The sequence below is a fragment of the Blennius ocellaris genome, assembly GCF_963422515.1.
Source record: "Blennius ocellaris genome assembly, chromosome: 17".
NCBI classification, from domain to species: domain Eukaryota; kingdom Metazoa; phylum Chordata; class Actinopteri; order Blenniiformes; family Blenniidae; genus Blennius; species Blennius ocellaris.
Window position 1 is genome coordinate 420,647 of NC_137666.1, and position 20,774 is coordinate 441,420.

Genomic DNA, 20,774 nt, shown 5'->3' on the forward strand with positions numbered 1-20,774 from the left:
CGAGCAGCTGCCGCTTCTCCTGAAGCTCCGACCGCACTGACCGCATCCCACCAGAGGGAGAGACCCCCCTACAAGCTCCGCCCACTCCGCCGAGGCACGCCCACTCCCGCGCAGGGAAAACGCCCACTGTGACGTCAACACGCAGCCCCCGAAGTAAAAGTCCCTGCCGTGTGGAGTTTTGATGCCGCTGGTCTGCAGGTTGGATTTCCTCAGATGAAAGAAAGAAAGACAGACGGTCTTATTTTAATAAGGACTCAATTTTTAGTATTATTTTTACACTTTATTTTTGAAAAACGCAGAATGGCAGTGAAACAAACAAACCTGAATGTCGTTATTGTTCCGCTCTGAACCTTTGTTCCCTTTCTGGGTCGCTTCGGTCTGAGCTGGTGGAACATCTGCGTAACGAGGACACTCATTAATATGCTAATGAGGCGGAGCAATTAATATGCTAATGAGGGCGTGGCTGAGAGCACAGCGCCCCCTGCTGCTGACCCACTGCCACTGAAGAGCCTGATGAGGACATGAGGCGACTGAGAATAAAACATTTTATTGTGAGTCTCTGTCAACGTGTCCTGTGTACAACTCACAACAAAACAAAAATACACAACAAAATACATGAAAACAAAGAAAAAAAGGACAAGATTATGTGTTGCAACAAAGAGAATGTTGTTTTCTGCCCGTGTTCAGTTTTCTCTCTCATGACCTCAGGCTGCAGCATCATTAGTTTAAATCTCACACACACACACACACAGGCCCACACACACACACAGGCACACACACACACACACACAGCTCCATGTTGATTCTCCGTCAGGCGTCTGTTTTACCGTTTAGTGATTCTTGGATCCGTCCAGCCCCTGGAGCTTTTATTGTGGAGGTCAGGGGTTTATATCTGAGCTATTATTGTGATCTAAAAAAAAAAAAAAAAAAAAAGTGCAGCTTTCTCACAGAGAATTTACCCTGAGGCCTCTCAACGTGTGTGTGTGTGTGTGTGTGTGTGTGTGTGTGTGTGTGGAGTCTCGCTGTCTCTGCTGCTGCTCCTCTAATCCCACTTCCTGATTATCCTTCCCTTGTTGACTCAGACAGTAAAACACACACAGTTCTTGCATCACTGAGCACAGTGTGTGTGTGTGTGTGTGTGTGAGAGCCCCACTGAGTGGAATCAGTAGATCTTACCATACTTGTGGGGACCAAACTAAAGAACATCTTCTCTTTGTTTCTTTGTGTTTCAGAGCTGAAGCTTTAGTCAGGATGGATTTTGATTTTCCTACAGTTCCTTTCATGTGTGTGTGTGTGTGTGTGTGTGTGTGTGTGTGTGTGCGTGCACGTGTGTGTGTTTAAGTAATCTAACAGAAACAAGGGGATCAAGTTTTACATAAAATAGAAAACATTTTATTAATTTGCTGAAAACTAGAACTGGGAACGGTCACAGCGCTAAACCTTGAACGGGAAGCGTTGCCGTGGTAACGGTCAGAAAACATCGTCGGAGGAGTGGGATGCTGGCGTGCCTCCTTCCTCCTCCTCCTCCGGCGCCTCCTGCTGTGCAGCTGCAGGGACAAACAACTGGATCAGCAGGTGGACGGCTGAATTTATTTTTCTTTAAACGAGGTGAAGTTACTTCTTTGAATGAACCCGTCCTCCTGACCCACTGACCCTGGGGGGCGTTGGGGGTGTTGGGGGGGGGGGGGGGTCTTACCTGTGTGTGAGTCTAGAACCACCTGACAACAAAAACAGGTGGACAAAGAAAAAAAATGTCAACAACCCTTCAGTAGCCTTCGACTCTGGTTTTTGTGTGTGTGTGTGTGTGTCTCACCTGTGCTGCTGTGTTAGCCCCTCCCAGCTGAGGATGAGGAGGATGAAGAGGAGGATGAAGAGGAGGAGGAGACGGGGAGCGGTCTGTGAGGAGGTCAGAGGTCAAGGTGCCCATCAGCTCGGCGGCGATGTCGCCTGTGAGGATGTGACTGCTTCCCTCTGTGCTCGGCTCCGACACGTCTGGAGGAGGCGGTGATGTCATGGTGATGTCATAAGGAAACAGAAAGGTCGTGTGTGTGTGTGTGTGTGTGTGTGTGTGTGTGTGTGTGTGTGTGTGTGTGTGTGTGTGTGTGTGTGAGAGACCTGCAGCTTGGCTGATCTGACCCGGTGACATCAGACCCGGCGCGCCGCCGGGTTTCACCGTGCCGTCGTCCCTCACCTCGCCCTGCTCCTCCCCCTGCTCCTCGCCCTGCTCCTCGCCCCCCCACGAGCCCTGAGGTCAGAGGTCACGTCACGTCAGACGTGCGACAAACAAACAAACAGGCGAGCGATGGACGAGCCAGACAAACCTCGGGTTGGGGGCGCTCCCCTCTGCTCCTCGTCAGCAGGCTCAGAGAGACGGCCTGACCTTTGACCTGTCCCTCGCTGGGGGGGTCAAAGTCCTGCGGGAAGCGGAGAACAAACCGTCAACCTCCCAGACTGACCGCTGACACTTCCGGCACGGCGGGAATGGAACCGGCGACCTCTCACCATGTCCTGACACTCCTGCAGGGAGCCGGAGAAGCAGCAGGCGGCCTCGGCCTCTGAGACACAGAGAGACACGTCAGACCGAGAGGACAGGAAGTCCCTGACTGAAGGACTTCCTGTCTTCGTTCCTTTCAGGGACTTTGATGATGATGATGATGATGTCACCTGTCATGGCCGCCTGCTGGCTGACACTGGTCAGCACCTCCCCCTCTGAGATGTGCCTCAGAGCCGCTTCAGTTCCTGCAGTCACTGCTGTGCAGGAGGAGGAGGAGAAGGAGGAGGAGGAGGCGCAGCAGGAGGAGGAGGAGGAGCTGGACTCTTCTGAGGAGGTGCTGGGTGGTGCTGGTGCCGCTTCGGGGGGGGGAGCGGGGGAGGGGGGTAGAGGGGAGGATAGAGGAGGCTCCTCCTCTGCAACTGACATCAGTCTGCAGGACGACACACACACACACATACATTTTAAACTCTGTGTGTGTGTGTGTGTGTGTGTGTGTGTGTGTGTGTGTGTGTGTGTGTGTGTGTGTGTGTGTGTGTGTGTGTCATACAGTGTTTGCTGGTGTGTGTTCAGGTCTTCTTCCGGTTCGTCCTCGTCCAGTGGCGGCTCAACATCTGGCCAGTGGGCAGTGGGCGGGGCTTGGTGAGTCCTGGGATTTCTTGCTGAGGGGGCGGGCTCTGGGCTGGGAGTGGGCGTGGCCACAGGCTCTGAGGTCACAGGTCAAAATGCACGTCGTCACCTGAAGCCTCACGTCACGCCACCGCTGTAATCTGATTACTGATACCTGGAGTGGCTGGCCGGGCCGGCTCCTCAAGCAGCGGGGAGGCTGGGTCAGATGGAGGGGGCGTGGCGATGGGCGTGGCCCCATCGCTGGTGGGCGGGGCCGGGCTGGGAGGCGGGGTTAGTGCCGGTGTGAGAAGCACTTTTTCCTGAGAGTGAAGCAGGAGACGTGAGTTGTGAGGAGGAGGAGCAGGAGAGGAGGAGGAGGCGCAGACACTGAGGAGGAGCACTTCTGGACCTGCTCTGGTGTGCTTGGTTTCTCTGGGTCCGGTCCCGGTCCTGGTCCTGGTCCTGGGCTCAGTGATGGTTCCTCCCTCTCACCCAACATACTCGCCACGATTTCGGTGAGAACCTCGATCACGGTCCGCCGGACCGTCTCCGAGTTCACGTCCTGAAACCGCTGCAGGCCTGAGACTCCTGCTGCCTCCGCTGAGAGGGGGAGGAGTCAGGAGGAGGAGGAGGAGTCAGGAAGGAGGGGGAGGAGGAGTCAGAAGGAGGTGGAGGGGTCAGGAGGGAGGGGGAGTCAGGAGGGAAGGGGAGGAGTCAGAAGGGAGGGGGAGGAGTCAGGAGGAGGAGGAGTCAGGAGGAGGAAGAGGAGCAGCAGGAGCAGGAGTCGGGAGGAGTCAGGAGGGAGGAGTAACGGAGGAGGAGGAGTCAAGAGGGAGAAGGAGTCAGAGGGAGGGGGAGGAGTCAGGAGAGAGGAGTCATGGAGGAGGAGGAGGAGTCAAGAGGGAGAAGGAGTCAGAGGGAGGGGGAGGAGTCAGGAGGGAGGAGAAGTCAGAAGGAGGGGAAGTCAGGTCGAGGAGTCAGGAGGGAGGAGGAGTCAGAGGGAGGGGGAGGAGGAGTCAGGGAGGAGGAGGAGGAGTCAGGAGGAGTCAGAGGGAGGGGGAGGAGGAGTCAGGAGGAGGAGGAGGAGTCAGGAAGGAGGGGGAGGAGGTGGAGGGGTCAGGAGGGAGGGGGAGTCAGGAGGGAAGGGGAGGAGTCAGAAGGGAGGGAGAGGAGTCAGAGGGAGGAGGAGGAGGAGTCAGAGTGTGAAGGCAGCTCACCATCAGAGTCTCTGCTCGGCTCCTCCTCTGACTCCTCAGTGAGGTTTTCTGTCGGGTCTCGGAGCGGCGGGGGGGTCAGGTCTAAGATCAGCCGGGACATCACCTGCTGCTCCACCCTGAACACACACACACACACACACACACACACACACACACACACACACACACACACACACACACACACACACACACACACACACAATCACAATGTGTAGACTTTATGGACTTTTATCCAGAAAGAGCTGAGTCAGCGTTTCCTCACCACTCCACCAGCCGCTGCTCCAGAGCGTCTCTCTGCACGTCGAAGGCCGGGAGGAGGTCCTGGTCCTGGGGGGTCCGGGCGGGGGGGGCCTGTGGCGGGAAGACCGGACCCTGGTACTGCACCGGAGGAGTGGACGGACCTCCATCCACCTCCATCGCCTCCTCACCCGCCACACTGTCCTCCTCCTGCAGGGGGCAGTGTCACCGTCAGGGGTCAGGAACAGTGGTAGCAGGAGGAGGAGCAGGAGGAGGAGCAGGAGGAGGAGCAGCAGGAGGAGGAGGAGCAGGAGCAGCAGGAGCAGCAGGAGGAGTAGGTTACCTGTACGATGTCAGCGACCAACAGGAAGTCAGTTCCGGGAAAGACGTTCTCCTTGTCCTCCTCATCCTCCTCGTCTTCCTCGCTCCTCGTCTCCATGATGTTCACAGTGCGTGATGTCACAGGAGGGGGCGGAGCCTCATTGGTGTCCCGCTGCCGGTAACAGAATGTTTCACGGTCACACCCAGGGGTTTGACTTCGGTCGCCATGGTTATGGCATTAATCGCTGTTACTATGGTAACAGCCCCAATGCAGGGCGGAGGCATCATCTTCATCATCATCATCACCATCATCATCATCACCAGGTGAATGTGATCACCTGCCGGCAGCTGCAACACGACGACTCGTCAGGAGGACTCACCTGACACTCTGCTGCTCCGTCGTCCACGGCAACCACGTCGACAGGTGAAGGAGCGGTGGGCGGGGCCAATTCACCTGGAGGAGTGGTGGGCGGGGCCACCTCAGCTGGAGGACGCCATCGCCTGGAGCAGCCCACCCTGGGAGGACCTGCAGGGACGCTCACACTTGTTTTTATCTTACCGTGTGTGTGTGTGTGTGTGTGTGTGTGTGTGTGTGTGTGTGTGTGTGTGTGTGAGTGAGAGGTTCACTGACCCAGTGCCACTGCCTTGTAGACGGGGTGTTGGCAGTCAGCGGGGTCACCTGAGGGCGGCGGGGGGGGGGCGGTAGAGGAGGGGTCCCACAGGTGACGAGGTGAAGGGCGGGCCGAAGGCGGCGGGTGGAATCCATGAGGGGGGCGGAGCTACGGCGGGACTCCGCCTGGTCTGGGTCCCGCAGGACTTCAGCTTCACACCTGAGAGGAAACGGGGAGACGTGAGGAGCGCCGACCCCCCCCCCCCCCCCCCCCCCGACGGCGCCGTGGCGTCCGAGCGGCTCAACCTGACCTCCGGCGCCGCTCGTCACCGGGCGGGGGCGGGGTTGGGGGCGGGGCTTCCTGTTGAGCGGCGACGCTGGCGAGCTTTCGTACGGCGGCCTGCCGTACAGCCGGGTCAGGTACACCTCCGCCTCCAGCTGCCTGTCTGGCGTCCTCCGCCTCTGAGGCGCCGCGTCCTGAGGAACACACACACACACACACACACACACACACACACACACACACACACACACACACACACACACACACACACACACACACACACACACACACACACACACACACACACACACACACACACACACACACACACACACACACACACCGATTAGAAACACCATTGAGACGCAGCATGACCTCCGTCGTCAGTGGCAACCGACCGTCTGTCCCGTCTGTCCCCCGACTCTGGTCCCTGCTTGTTTGGACGCGCTCGTCGGCCGGCCCCTCCTGGAGGGGGCGGAGCTCCGGGGAGCTCGCCGCTGTGATGTCACAGTGGCGCCAGCAGCTCTGTCGTCAGCGGCGTTCTCTGTGGACACCTCAGGAGGCTGAGGAGGAGGAGCAGGAGGAGGAGCAGGAGGAGGAGGAGTAGGAGGAAGAGGAACAGGAGGAAGAGGAGCAGGAGTAGGAGGAAGAGGAGGAGTAGGAGGAAGAGTAGGAGCAGGAGGAGTGGGGAGGAAGAGGAGGAGCGGGGAGGAGGAGCAGGAAGAGGAGCAGGAGGAGGAAGAGGAGAAAGAGGAGGAGCAGGAGGAGTGGGGAGGAGGAGGAGGAGCAGGAGGAGGAGAAAGAGGAGGAGGAGGAGCAGGAGGAGGAGAAAGAGGAGGAGAAAGAGGAGGAAAAGGAGCAGGAGTAGGAGGAAGAGGAGGAGGAGGAGTAGGAGGAAGAGGAGGAGCAGGCGGAGGAGCGGGGAGGAGGAGGAAGAGGAGCAGGAGGAGGAAGAGGAGGAAGAGGAGAAAGAGGAGGAGCGGGGGAGGAGCAGGAGGAGGAGAAATAGGAGGAGTAGGAAGAGGAAAAGGAGCAGGAGGAGGAGGAGGAGCAGGAAGAGGAAAAGGAGCAGGAGGAGGAGGAGGAAGAAGAGGAGGAGGGGTGAGGAGGGGGAGCAGGAGGAGGAGGAGGAGGAAGAGGAGCAGGAGTAGGAGGAAGAGGAGGAGCAGGAGGAGGAGGAAGAGGAGCAGGAGGAGGAGAGTTTTTATGTTTATGATCTTATAACCAGACGTTTCAGTCAAAATGAAGCTTCAGGGCGATGAAGGAGGGATTTACTGCGTCCAAACACACAAGGTAGCACAGAAAAAAGAAATAATCACAACATAAACAGCAGTAAGGATGAGAAAAAACAACAAAGCAGAAACTCGATGACAGGAAAAAGAAAAGAAAAAGAAAAAGAAAAAGAAAAGAAAAAGAAAGGCCCAGCGGCCGTTGCAGTGACCGACCAGCAGAGGGCAGCAGAGCCTCACTGCAGCTTCCACCGGCTGAACCAGGAGCCTCACCTGCAGGCTGATCCAGGCATCGACGGTCCTCCTGATCCGGGCCTGCTGGGTCCAGTCCCTGCAGGGGGGGGGGGGGGGGCACAGAGCAGTTGGTGGGCTGCTGCAGAGCTAATGAAGGTCTCTGCTCCTCCTACCTGGTGGAGCTCAAGGCCTCCAGCTGGGCGTACAGCCCCTCCGCCTCCGCCGCCCTCAGCACCGCCCTCAGGTTCTCATCCAGGACTTTCTTCTGCCTGCGGACCTGATGGAGGACTCCAGCCGCCGCCTCCAGCGGGGGACGGGGCCCCGGGCCTCCTGTGGACCCCCCACGCCCCGGGACCGCCTGGAGGTCTGGGTCTGAGGTCGGTTCAGATGGGACCAGTACTGGCTTCGCTCGACTGGGTCTGGTGGGACCTGGCTCTGTTGCACCTGCTCTGGTTGGACCTGGTTCTGCTGGATATGGTCTGGTTGAATTTGGCTCGTTTGAACCCGGTTAGTTTGGACCTGGTCTTGTTGGACCTGGTTCTGTTGGACCTGGTCTTGTTGGCCCTTGTTTGGTTGGACCTGGTCCTGTTGAACCCAGTTCATGGGGACCTGGTCTCGTTGGCTCTGTTGCAGCTGGACCAGGTTCTGCTGGCTCTGGACTGAGGGGGGTCCGGGGATGTTCTGCTGGTTTTCAGAACGTCTTCTGGCTGCAGGACGAGAGATTTAGTGTGTGTGTGTATGTGTGCGTGTGTGTGTGTGTGTGTATGTGTGTGCGTGTGTGTGTATGTGTGTGCGTGTATGTGTGTGTGTGTATGTGTGCGTGTGTGTGTGTATGTGTGCATGTGTATGTGTGTGTGTGCATGTATGTGTATGTGTGCGTGTGTGTGTGTGTGTATGAGTGTGTGTGTGCGTGTACGTGTGCATGTGTATATGTGTGTGTGCGTGTATGAGTGTATGTGTGCGTGTGTGTACCTGTATGTGTGCGTGTGTGTGTGTATGTGTGTACGTGTATGAGTGCGTGTGTGTGTATGTGTGTGTGTATGAGTGCATGTGTGCGTGTGTATGAGTGTATGTGTGCGTGTGTGTGTGTGCGTGTGTGTGTGTGTGTATGCGTGTGTGTATGTGGGTGTGTGTTTGCGTGTGTGTGTGTGTGTGTCTGTGTGTGCGTGCGTATGCGTTTATGGGTGCGCGTGTGTGTGCATGTGTATGAGTGTATGCGTGTGTGTATGTGTGCATGTGTGTGTGTGTGTGTGTGCGTGTGCATGTGTATGTGTGTGTGTGTGTGGTGGCCTCTCCTCACCTTTCTCAGTGTCTTCATCTCGGCCCTCAACCCTCTGATCTCTCTCAGCACCTGATTGGCTCTGCTGGCCGCCTCCTTGCTGTGATTGGTCGGAGAGCCTGGCGACTCGTCCCGAGGACGTCGGAGACGCCGGTCGTCTCTGTCAGGAGAAACAGAAAGGAAAAAAAAACATCTAAATAAAAGCAGAGGATGGAAGAAAGAAGAAGTGACTAAACAAGTCTTTTCTCCAGACGAGAGCAGGAACGACGTTCAGTTTCCCCAAACACACACCTTCCACGTTACACCCGCCAGGCGCTCGGTTGTCATGGTAACAAAAACATTTATGAGTTAAGAATTTACTTTACATTAATCACTCAGTGGTTGCCGTGGTGACTGAGAAAAAAAAAACAAAAAAAACGCTGTTTCGGTTTGGCAGACGACAGTGAATTTTGCTCCGACTGGTACGTTAGATATTTCTTTAATTTGTATTTTATACATGTTGGAACTGAGGAAAGTAAAGTGTCCGTACCGTCCAGACAGATTCTCTTCCTCTGCTGACGTTCTAACATCAGACCCTCTAGTATCGTACTGCGTCGACGCACAGAACGACGCCTGACAAACTACATTTTCCCGTCATCGCTAACATTTATACTGTGACGTTCTGAAGCTTAACGTCACAATAAGAATGTCGGGAATTGACGGGAAAACGGAATTTGTGAGGAAACGTCGATGTTTAAATACGGTGCAAAATACAGTTCACATAACAAAGACTGGGGAAAAAAAAAAAAAAAGGCTGAGTACTCACAACACACACACACACACACACACACACACACACACACACACACACACACACACACTGGAGTATCTGGAGGAAAAAGCCGTGCGTATCGACGTCTGTTTATTTCCCCGCGTGTGTGTGTGTGTGCGTCCGTCACAGCTGCTGCAGCCCGTTGCTAGGCAACACCTCAGCAGTTTCCCATGGTGACGGGGAGGAGGGATGCTGATAAGAGAAGAGAGGCGTTCATTCAGCGAGGGGGGTGGGGGGGGGGGGGGTGGGGGGACCTTCTCATGTGACGATGACAGACGGAGGCGGAGGAGCGACGGCGGATGAATGTCAATGCGGCGCGTTTCGCCTCCTCGCCGCCGTTTCGATCACCTGGGCCTCCTGCGGCACCGGGCGGCTCGGGAGGGGCGCCGGGGCGGCAGGAGGCCTCGGGGGGGGGGGGAAGGGGGGGCATGTGGGCCGACATGAGTCAGACCTGGACCCAAACCGTCACAATACAAGAGGCTCCGTGTCCCAAAGCCTCAGATGAGGCGTGAAGCTTCAGCGCCAGTCAGACGAGACAAAAGGGGGGGGGGGGGGGGGGCGAGTCGATGCTGCTATGGCGGAGGGGAGGGGGGGGGGACATACGAGTCGATGCTGCAGCGGCGGAGGGGGGGGGGGGTGGGAGCCAGAGATGCTGGGAGAAAGAATGTGCTGACATCATCGTCTATAAATGGGAGTCGGTGCCATGATACGAAGTGTGTGTGTGTGTGTGTGTGTGTGTGTGTGTGTGTGTGTGTGTGTGCGTGCGTGCGCTCAAACTTCAATTGAAATGTACTTCATCGATCTGATCGGACCGCGCCGCCGCCGGTTTCCTCGGCGCCTCTTTGTCTCTTTCGGCACGTTCCCCCGAGCACGGGGCCCGGTTTCAGCACCCGAGGATGGCTGGTTACCATGGCAACCGCAGCATCGCACCCCGGCGACGGTGTGGGGGAGAGACTGCAGTTGTTACTCGGAGGGAGGGAGGGGGAGAGAGAGAGAGAGAGAGAGATGAATGAACGAGAGGGAGGCTGCAGCCGAGCAGTCGCTTCTGCGACGTACCGACTCTCCGTCGCCTCCCTCCTGATGGGGGGGGGGGGGGGGGGGGGGGGCTCGCTCTCCTGGTCGCCTCATTAATTCAGTAGAAGGACACCAGGGTTCCCACTGAAGGAACGTGGTGGTTCCGGGGGGGGGGTGGGGGGTGGGGGGGCTGTGGCTCTCGTGTCCTTGAGAAACACACAAACCCCAAAATGCTCCTGCTGAAGGTGGAGCTCGTCTGCATGGCGGCGTCACCGAGGAGCGAGACGGATCAATGTCTCCAACAGGATTCATCACTGAAATGACCCCCTTTTTTTTTTTTTTTTTTTAAGATCATCACTGAAATGACCCCCTTTTTTTTTTTTTTTTTTTAACATCACCAGCCTGTTTCACAAACATTTTCTCCAACCTGCATCTGCTTTTCACGTTCACACATTTGCTCTGGTTTCATCCAAACTGAACTGGAGCGTTGTGACGATCCAGTGATTCCAGTGATTCCAGTGAAACGTCACTGGTTGTTTTCCAGTTTCTGTTTCAGTGGAAATGATGGACTGTCGCCTCTGAACGGAGAATTAACTGTGTTCAGGATGAGAGACAGACAGATGAGGGACAGACAGATGAGGGACAGACAGATGAGAGACAGACAGATGAGGGACAGACAGATGAGAGACAGACAGATGAGGGACAGACAGACGAGGGACAGACAGATGAGAGACAGACAGATGAGAGACAGACAGATGAGAGACAGACAGATGAGAGACAGACAGATGAGGGACAGATTAGAGACAGACAGATGAGGGACAGACAGATGAGAGACAAATGAGAGACAGACAGATGAGAGACAGACAGATGAGAGACAGACAGATGAGAGACAAATGAAAGACAGACAGATGAGAGACAAATGAAAGACAGACAGATGAGAGACAGACAGATGAGAGACAGACAGATGAGGGACAGATTAGAGACAGACAGATGAGGGACAGACAGATGAGAGACAAATGAAAGACAGACAGATGAGAGACAGACAGACAGATGAGGGACAGACAGATGAGGGACAGACAGATGAGAGACAGACAGACGAGATACAGACAGATGAGGGACAGACAGATGAGAGACAGACAGACGAGAGACAGATGAGAGACAGACAGATGAGACAAATGAAAGACAGACAGATGAGAGACAGACAGATGAGAGACAGACAGATGAGAGACAAATGAAAGACAGACAGATGAGAGGACAGACAGATGAGAGACAGACAGATGAGGACAGATTAGAGACAGACAGATGAGGGACAGACAGATGAGAGACAAATGAAAGACAGACAGATGAGAAGACAGACAGACAGACAGATGAGGGACAGACAGATGACGGACAGACAGATGAGAGACAGACAGACAGACGAGAGACAGACAGATGAGGGACAGACAGATGAGAGACAGACAGACGAGAGACAGACAGATGAGGGACAGACAGATGAGAGACAGACAGACGAGAGACAGACAGATGAGAGACAGACAGACGAGAGACAGACAGACGAGAGACAGACAGATGAGGGACAGACAGACGAGAGACAGACAGATGAGAGACAGACAGACGAGAGACAGACAGATGAGGGACAGACAGATGAGAGACAGACAGATGAGGGACAGACAGACGAGAGACAGACAGATGAGGGACAGACAGATGAGAGACAGACAGATGAGGGACAGACAGATGAGAGACAGACAGACGAGAGACAGACAGATGAGGGACAGACAGATGAGAGACAGACAGATGAGGGACAGACAGATGAGAGACAGACAGATGAGAGACAGACAGATGAGGGACAGACAGATGAGAGAGACACAGACGGAGGACAACATGACCTCTGTTTCAGGTGAAGCTGAAGAGACGAAGGTAAAAAAAACACTTAGAAAAAAAACGTTACAACTGGATGATAAAGGATCATGTTGTGTGAACAAAGAGCAGGGCGATCAAGACTCTCTCTCTCTCTTTTGCACACACAAACAAACACACACACACACACACACACACACACACACACGGGGAAAGCTGCCTGGTAACAGAGTCTCTGCAGCGCCGCTCCAACTGAGTCATTGAGGTTTTCCTCCAGTAAGACAAGATTCCTGTTCGCTTCACAAAACCCCACGATTCCCCACTACACCTGGAGAGACTGACCACCTGCACCGTCACCTGACGTATGAGCAGGGACAGACACGGACTCGCCGTGAAGACGACGTCCAGCGAGGACAAAGTGAGGAAGAGGAGGGAGACGAACATCAACACACTGCTTGTTTACAACATGGAGGTCGTTTATTATAAACATGTGGTTCTGCTGCTGAAGCAACATGAAATATGTGTTCTGATGTTGGAGGAGGAGGAGGAGGAGGAAGAGGAGGAGCGGGAGGAAGAGGAGCAGGAGGAGGAGGAGGAGGAGGGGGAGGAAGAAGACGAGGAGCGGGAGGAAGAGGAGCAGGAGGAGGAGCGGGAGGAGGAGGAGGGGGAGAACAGAGAGAGACTGTACAGAACTGGATCTGTTTATTATTGACAGATTTTAACCTTCAGATTTCAGCTGCAGCGGCTGAGGAAGAGGAAGAGGAAGAGGAAGAGGAAGAAGAGGAGGAGTGACACAGGTGGAAGGAGGGCAACAAGTGGCGTCACAGGGGGTATGGTGACGTCACTTACTCTACCAGATGGTATTCGTGGGGGGGGGTTACAATCAAAATTCCTCAGCCTCTGTCGGAGTGATGCATGCAGGGAAATAACGCAGCCCCCACCTCCTCCTCTACCCCCCCCCCCCTCCTCCCCCCCTCTTCCTCCTCCTCCTCCGTCTCTGCAGCAGCACACGGAGCTCCAGCATCAGGAGCATCAGGAGCAGGAGGAGGAACAATAACCCGAGACGAGGCTCCGCAGTCGGTCCTCCCGTGTCTCCGCGCAGCCGCTCCGGGAGGAGGCAGGGCGGGAGCCCGGGATCATGTCCTCCCCGCAGGTCCCCCCGTCCCGCAGGCAGTCCTGCTACCTGTGCGACCTGCCCCGCATGCCCTGGGCCATGATCTGGGACTTCACCGAGCCCGTGTGCCGCGGATGCGTCAACTACGAGGGCGCGGACCGGATCGAGTTCGTCATCGAGACGACGCGCCACCTGAAGCGGGCGCACAGCTTCCAGGAGGGCCGGACCCCCGCCGGGGGACCCCCGCCCGCCCCGCAGCCGCAGCAGCAGCAGCCCGTCGTGACCAAGAGCCAGGCGGTGCTCCTGGGCGGTAAGGAGCCGGGGGGGCAGCTCAACCACCACCACCTCCACCACCAGCAAGCCGACCCCCCGGGGAAGCCCCCCCAGCAGCCCGGGCTGGACCGCTACTCCCTGGGGACGGACGCCCGGGCTCGGTTCGACTACGGCGGCGGCGGCAGGCTGCACAACGGGCTCGGGGCGCCCAACGGCTTCAAGGCGGACGACGGGCCGCCGGAGCTGAACCGCCAGAGCCCGAACTCGCGGAGCCGGAGCCACGCGGGGCTGGTGTCCGCCCCGGCGCCCATGGCCGTGCCCCCGAACCTGCTGCCGCAGACGGTCGGGTCTCACGGGCTGGCGGGCAGAGCCGCCCCCCCTCCGCCGCCGCCGCCGCACGGCTCCGCGGTGGTCGCCGCGGCGTCCCTGTCCGGCCAGGCGGGGCTCCCCGAGCCGGGCGGGAAGCGGCCGGCGTCGGTGTCCAGCACGGACCAGGACCGGGAGCTGAAGGAGAAGCAGCGCAACGCGGAGGTCCTGGCCGAGCTGAGCGAGAGCCTCCGGAACCGGCAGGAGGACTGGACCAGCAGGCCCAAGCCGGTGCGGGACACCCTGGTGGCCCTGTCCGGCTGCACGCCGTTCGACGTGCGCTTCAAGAAGGACCACGGCCTGGTGGGCCGGGTGTTCGCCTTCGACGCGGTGTCCAAACCGGGTCTGGACTACGAGCTGAAGATCTTCGTGGAGTACCCGACCGGGTCCGGGAACGTGTTCTCCAGCGCCTCCGGGGTGGCCAAGCAGATGTACCAGGACTGCATGAAGGACTTCGGCCGCGGCCTGTCCTCCGGCTTCAAGTACCTGGAGTACGAGAAGAAGCACGGCTCGGGGGACTGGCGGCTGCTGGGCGACCTGCTGCCCGAGGCGCTGCGCTTCTTCAAGGACGGGCTGGGGGACGACATGCTGCCGCAGCCGCACACCGACGGCAGCTTCCCGCTGCTGCCCACCTCCCTGGTGCTCCCCGGCCGGGCTCTGGCGGCGGGCGGTAGCGGCGGCTCCCGCGGCGGGGTGAGGAAGAGGAAAGCCTCCCCGGAGCCGGACTCCGCGGAGGTGCGGGCGGAGGAGCAGCAGCGGCAGCAGTGGATCAGCAGCCAGGCGGAGGCCCTCAAGCTGTCCATGGCCGCGGGCTCGTTCGCCGGCCCCCCGCCGCCGCCGCCGCCCCTCGGACCCGGACGCGCCACGCCCCCGGAGCCCGCCGCGCCCTCGCAGAACGGACAGTCCCCGATGGCCGCGCTCATGTCGGTCGCGGACACGCTCGGGAACGCGCACTCGCCCAACAAGGACCGGGACTCGGTGCACTCCACCACCTCGTCCTCCAGACACACCAGCAGCAGCCCGGTGTCCCCGGCCTCGGCGTCCGGCCAGCGGCGCCTGTCCTCCCGCAGCGGGGACCTCGGGCCGCCCGCGCCCTCCCAGTCCGCGGGGGGGATGGACCAGGTGCACGCGCAGAGCGTGCCCGACTCGCCCATGGCCAACAGCGGGCCGCTGTGCTGCACCATCTGCCACGAGCGGCTGGAGGACACGCACTTCGTGCAGTGTCCCTCCGTCCCCGGACACAAGTTCTGCTTCCCCTGCTCCCGGGAGAGCATCAAGGCGCAGGGGGCGTCCGGGGAGGTGTACTGCCCCAGCGGGGAGAAGTGCCCCCTGGTGGGCTCCAACGTGCCCTGGGCCTTCATGCAGGGGGAGATCGCCACCATCCTGGCCGGAGACGTGAAGGTGAAGAAGGAGAGAGACCCCTGAGGAGGAGGAGGAAGGGGGGGGGGGGCATTGTCTGCCCCCCCCCCAGTCTGCTGCTGAGCCTCAAGCTTCACCGATGGACCAGAAACTACAGGAGGAAGTTGGACGTCACGTTTATCATGGACAGGAACTAAAACTGCAGAGCTGCAACGCTGATTCACAACCTGGAGACACGTCCTGCAGGTTCTCCACCCTGTCCTCCACCCTGTCCTCCAGCCTGTCCTCCACTCTGTTATACACTGTCCTCCTCTCTGTCCTCCACCCTGTCCTTCACTCTGTTATACACTGTCCTCCTCTCCCACTCTGTCCTAAACCCTGTCCTCCACTCTGTCCTAAACTCTGTCCTAAACTCTGTCCTCCACTCCCCCTGTCCTAAACTCTGTCCTCCACTCCGTCCTCCACCCTGTCCTCCACTGAGAAAGAGCTTGATTCAGTTTAAACTGAAGACAGTTTGATCTTCCAAAGTTAAGTTGAGCTTTAAGTTGATCAGGCGTCACATTAAACACATTCCTCTGAACCTCAGTGTGTCCACCTGTGGCCGTCTCATCATCATCCTCATCATCATCATCATCATCATCCTCCTCAGTGAAGCTCCTAAACGACCCAACAGGAAGGAAACATCCAGATTTCAGCACAAAGTGTAAATTGAAGGTCCAGCAGAGCTTCTTCTGAGGTTTGAGGACGAAGCAGCAGAGGAAAGTCTCCATTCAGCCGTGAAATCAAAGAACCAGATTATCACCACGTTGACTGAAGGTGATTCACAGTTGAAGCGGCGCCAGTCGGTCCGGCTGAGGTTCAGGTGGAAGTTCCAGCGGAAGCAGCGTCGTCCTGATGGGAAAACAAGTCTTCAGTTCCACGTCCTTGTGTTTGTGGTCCGTCCCTCTGAGGGACCGTCTGTTTGTGGTCCGTCCCTCTGAGGGACTGTCTGCTGTGGTCCGTCCCTCTGAGGGACCGTCTGCTGTGGTCCGTCCCTCTGAGGGACTGTCTGCTGTGGTCCGTCCCTCTGAGGGACCGTCTGCTGTGGTCCGTCCCTCTGAGGGACCGTCTGTTTGTGGTCCGTCCCTCTGAGGGACCGTCTGCTGTGGTCCGTCCCTCTGAGGGGCCGTCTGTTTGTGGTCCGTCCCTCTGAGGGGCCGTCTGCTGTGGTCCGTCCCTCTGAGGGACCGTCTGTTTGTGGTCCGTCCCTCTGAGGGACCGTCTGTTTGTGGTCCGTCCCTCTGAGGGACCGTCTGCTGTGGTCCGTCCCTCTGAGGGACCGTCTGCAATCGTCTCTTCTTCTCGCCTGCAGTTTGGTTGCCAGCCGGCGTTTGTCTGGAGGAATTGTCCTCCACTGTGGGACATTGAACCTGCAGGACGGACCAGATCGGGGGTGTCCAACACCACAAATGGACTTTTTCCACCACAACGGAGGAAAAAAAACAAACAAAAAAAAACTTTAAACCTAAAGAGGTTATCGTGGCACTACTTTACCGTTTGGCTGCTGGTTGCCATGGTAACCGCTAACCTCAGCAGCTTCACAGACGTCGACGGAACGACGTTCTGACCGTTTTCCTTTCTTTAAATGTAAAATATTGAATGGGGGAAAAAAAACAAACAAAAACAAAACAAAAAAAAAAGACCCAGTGACGCTGTAAAGAGTAGAAACGTATAAACTGATGTGTGAAGCAACTGACAGTTTGTATATCGAGAACATTTATCCGTCGGTGCGTAGAGACGGCGAGGTCCGTCTCTGTTTTTGTTTTTCCTGTGGGTAGAACGTAGAACTCTTCTGCAGTGTTGGTGAACCGTGACGCTCCGTCTGTACAAACCTTCTTTTAACCCTCCACGTTTTGATACGGATCTTCATTTCCTACCGTCGACTTTTTTATGAGTTTGCGTTTGTACATGGACGTGAGATACTTTTTTAATTTTATTTTTGGAGATTTTTTACTGCGATGTGCCGGGAGCTTCAGTTCGGCCCCTCCAGTGGCGGTTCTTCTGTCTTTGTGTCGTCGGGGAAACGCGGTGAACGGCGGCCGCTCTGTAAACGTGCCTTTTGGCGCCGAGTCAGATCCCAATAAAGTCCATCGCTGTGACGCTTTTCACTTCCTGTCTGAGCTTCGGCCTCCGTGTCGTCAGTCCCTCGCATGCAAGTCACGCCAACAGGAAGCACAGCGCTTCATCGTGCTATTATTATTATTGTTATTGTTATTATTAATTATACATGATGTCCTCTGACATCACCACCTGCTGATGACGACGATGTGAACGGAGACATTTCCTTAGAGGCGAAAGCATAAAGTGGGTCACACACACCAAAATCTGCAATGCAGCAAAAAAAAAAAAGAAAAAAAAAAAAAGGGGGCTCTCAGCCACTTCCACTGCAGCGTTACTATAGTACTCCTACAGGCTGTATTTCTATAATACTATTATACTATTACAATAGTCTTGGAGCTCGTCTGCAGGATAAAACAGGATTATTGTTGTTTTTTTTAAAGTCTTTCAGTCACAATTCCTCTTGAAGTTCCTGACAGGTGAAATGAAATTCAACATAAATTGCGTCTGTCTCCTGATTGGTCGCCCCTGCCCCCCCCCCCCCCCCCCCCCCCCCCCCCCACGCTGTCGACCAATGAGAAGTGTCTTCATGGATGGACATCCAGACTCAACCTACTGCCCCCCCCCCCCCCTCACCTGGTCTGCTGCTGCCATTGGCTCCGGTCCCACGTCTCCATGGCGACCTGGGTGGTTTCCATGGCGGCAGATGCTGTGGAGCTCTTTGGCTGGTCGGCGACAATGTTTATGTCTGAAGAGGAGAAGAAACACAAAAATAGGGTGGGGGGGGGGGTTCCACACATTTTGATGTGAGTTAAGTGAACATGCTCCCAACAATCATTTTATATTTTTTAAACAGGGCCCGGGGGGGGGGGGGGGGGGGAGTAATCTAGTAATCCAGTAATCCAGTAATCTCTGTGCGTCGCATCGACATGAGGCAGGCAAGTGATCAATTCAGGGCGACTGACAGCACTGTCCACACACACACACACACTGCTCTAATACGTTGCCATGGTAACTACAGATGTGGAGAGCTCAGAGAGTCTCTGCTGCCACCTGGTGGACATTTGGCGACTGTTTCTCATTCGTTCACATTTAAGTAAGAACACAAAACATGTGAGGTGCAGGGAAATTGTGTGTGTGTGTGTGTGTGTGTGTGTGTGTGTGTGTGTGTGTGTGTGTGTGTGTGTGTGTACCTGCTGTGTCCAGGTGTGTGACCCGCAGGTGAGTGGGACGAACTGCAGCTGTGAGGTCAGAGGTTGTGGGGGCGTGGCTTGTCGGGAAAACTGATTCCACATTCTGACTCTGTTTGGCAAAACCGCAAATCAACACTGACACACACACACACACACACACACACACACACACACCCACACCCACACACACACACACACACACAATGATGGTGAAGCGTGTGTGTTTACCTGCAGCTGGTGACTCTTCTGTGTCTCCGGCCACAGGCTCCGCCCCCTGATGAGAAGACAGAAATGTGACTGAGATGTGTGTGTGTGTGTGTGTGTGTGTGTGTGTGTCACACACCTGTCTCTCTGCATTAGTTTCTGTACGTCTCCCACCAGCTGAGACATTCGAACCTCCATTTCTGATTGAGCCTGAACGCGACACAAGTAACATTCAATCTTCACGAGTGTTTCATTTCCAGGTTGTAGATCTTGTAGATTTAATGTCTGAACTCGTCACACGTTTTGTATCATTTTCCAACATCGTTTTTCCGTGTTGTTCACGCTCACCTTCATGATCGGCGCCGCCGCTGCGACCACTGCAGCCGTAGCCACCGCTGCTGCGTTAGCGCCGTCTCCGAGGAGACGAGCGTAGGGCTCCGCCTCCGCCCGGACACCCGCCGCCTCCTCCCGGTCACCCGCCGCCTCTCCGCCCGGCCGCTGGAGGCTGGGAGGAGGAACATCCAACAGCTGCACCGTGACCTCCTCCCTGCGGGGGGCGCTGTGGGAACTGAGCCGTGCAGAGAAGAAAATAATAGATGAACATGAAAGTTATGTTAACTAAAGCTAAATGTGGTTTAAAAAAAACTCTACTATAACAATAATAATGTTTTTGAAAGGACGTAAAATTAAACTTGAGGAAACAATTCTTCACTTTTATAATTCAAGATGAATTTTTTTTTTAAATTTGTGTTAAAATTTCTCTTTTTGAAATGTAATTTTTTTGTCAAACTTTTTTCAACTGTGTATTTAAGCTCAGGTATTTTCCCTCCTGCTCTCTTTACGTTTTTTTCCTGCCGTTTCATCTAAAACGTCACGTCTTCCAGTGTCTCACCGCCGTTTCAGCGCCTCCAGCGCGGCGCCTCGACGTCCACAAGAAAAGCTGGTCGTCACCACCTCTCCGCCTGGTGACATCAGAGGAGTTTAAATTAGATTAAAAAACTTTAAAATGAGATTAAAAAAAAAAAAAAAAACAGCTGACTTGCACTTGACTGGGTTGTGATGCTGTTGAATGATGATGTTCAAAACAACAATCAGACATAAAAGCTGATTTCGAGAATAAATCCAGCCTTTAAATGAATAAAAACACATAAAATAGTCAATGGAATCTGAATGCTGACAGAAATATATAGCAGGAAGTGGACTTGACAAAATAAAATCTAAATAAATGCTCACATGTGATTATAATGCTGCCTGTGATAAACCTATACAACCTGTAGTTTATGTATTTATTTTTGTCTTAAATTCATCAGATCGTCAACACTTTTATTTCAGTTGATTTGAATTTATCCTAAAAAAAAAAAAAAAAAAGTTGCCTGCGATTTCAATAATCGGCTCATTGTAAATATAACTTCACTCAGTTTGCGCTCGTTATTAAGCAATAAAAGTTGTAACTGGAAACACAAACGACGTGAGTAATAAACTCGGTGTTTCCTCCGGAGCTCTCACCGGGGCTCTGCTCCGCCGCTGGCCGGGATGGAGCGCTGCTCCCCGGCTTGTGTCCTCGGGGAGGCTCCGCCGGCTTCTGGACTCGTCCCGGCCCCGGTCTCCGCTCCGCGGGACGGGCCCGGGTGGACCGGATTAAAACGTCGTCGATTCCCGGGGTTCCGGGGCGCCGGTCCGGACCGGAGGAGTCCCGGTACCGGGGCTCCTCCTCCCCCGGAGACAACATGCTAACAGCCGCTAACTGCTTTTTAAAGTTCCCGCGCCGACATTTAACGGCTTCGAAACTTGTCGAGACCCGACAGGGTGTTAATATCGGGGGGAGCGCAGAGAGGCTGGTGAAGTTTTAAGTCTTAAATGAAGCCAGGAAACGAAAACGACATTATAAATGTCTGAAAAGCGAAATGTTGAAACCAGGCAACGGGAGCGCGCGGCTGGGCAGCGCGAGCCGGTCAAGTGAGCGCTGACTTCCGGTAGTG

At 55.6% G+C, this 20,774-nt stretch overlaps 4 protein-coding genes across 4 annotated transcripts in view; 1 reads left to right on the forward strand and 3 right to left on the reverse strand.

Moving 5' to 3' along the window:
* dact1 (dishevelled-binding antagonist of beta-catenin 1) overlaps nucleotides 1-465 on the reverse strand; it is an 8,620-nt gene extending 8,155 nt beyond the window's left edge. Inside the window, exon 1 of the mRNA XM_080513441.1 lies at nucleotides 1-465. This exon is cut by the window's left edge and continues 613 nt beyond it. The gene's annotated coding sequence lies outside the window, so the exon portion shown is untranslated.
* Nucleotides 466-1,411: 946 nt separating this feature from the next.
* kiaa0586 (KIAA0586 ortholog) lies at nucleotides 1,412-7,706 on the reverse strand (the record flags this gene model as incomplete). The annotated part of the gene is made up of 18 exons (XM_080512561.1): nucleotides 1,412-1,547; nucleotides 1,697-1,718; nucleotides 1,814-1,992; nucleotides 2,116-2,245; nucleotides 2,322-2,414; nucleotides 2,503-2,555; nucleotides 2,665-2,924; nucleotides 3,042-3,198; nucleotides 3,276-3,420; nucleotides 3,510-3,700; nucleotides 4,318-4,433; nucleotides 4,580-4,764; nucleotides 4,898-5,047; nucleotides 5,261-5,401; nucleotides 5,507-5,962; nucleotides 6,167-6,331; nucleotides 7,271-7,328; nucleotides 7,405-7,706. Coding segments are annotated over 18 exons (2,880 nt in total), but the record flags the coding sequence as incomplete, so codon positions are not given.
* On the reverse strand, nucleotides 7,607-20,729 carry LOC308142855 (uncharacterized protein). The gene is made up of 9 exons (XM_080513450.1): nucleotides 20,302-20,729; nucleotides 19,688-19,757; nucleotides 19,144-19,363; nucleotides 18,935-19,005; nucleotides 18,820-18,865; nucleotides 18,592-18,700; nucleotides 18,035-18,146; nucleotides 8,532-8,670; nucleotides 7,607-7,938 (listed from the first exon to the last, which is right to left on the reverse strand). Exons 1-9 carry the CDS (start codon nucleotides 20,522-20,524, stop codon nucleotides 7,831-7,833), a joined length of 1,098 nt encoding a protein of 365 aa, XP_080369576.1. The 5' UTR covers nucleotides 20,525-20,729; the 3' UTR covers nucleotides 7,607-7,830.
* irf2bpl (interferon regulatory factor 2 binding protein-like) lies at nucleotides 12,799-15,367 on the forward strand (the record flags this gene model as incomplete). The annotated part of the gene is made up of 1 exon (XM_080513443.1): nucleotides 12,799-15,367. Exon 1 carries the CDS (start codon nucleotides 13,328-13,330, stop codon nucleotides 15,365-15,367), a length of 2,040 nt encoding a protein of 679 aa, XP_080369569.1. The 5' UTR covers nucleotides 12,799-13,327.
* Nucleotides 20,730-20,774: the final 45 nt, after the last annotated feature.

What these genes read in the sequence shown, in the direction of transcription:
- LOC308142855 (XM_080513450.1), bottom strand. Translation starts at nt 20,524, where the DNA reads ATGTTGTCTCCGGGGGAGGAGGAGCCCCGGTACCGGGACTCCTCCGGT. An exon ending in AGCGGCGGAGCAGAGCCCCG is followed by an intron (nt 19,758 to 20,301) that starts GTGAGAGCTCCG and finishes TGATGTCACCAG; the next exon opens with GCGGAGAGGTGGTGACGACC. An exon ending in CAATGGCAGCAGCAGACCAG is followed by an intron (nt 8,671 to 18,034) that starts GTGAGGGGGGGG and finishes TTCTCCTGACAG; the next exon opens with AGACGACCGGCGTCTCCGAC.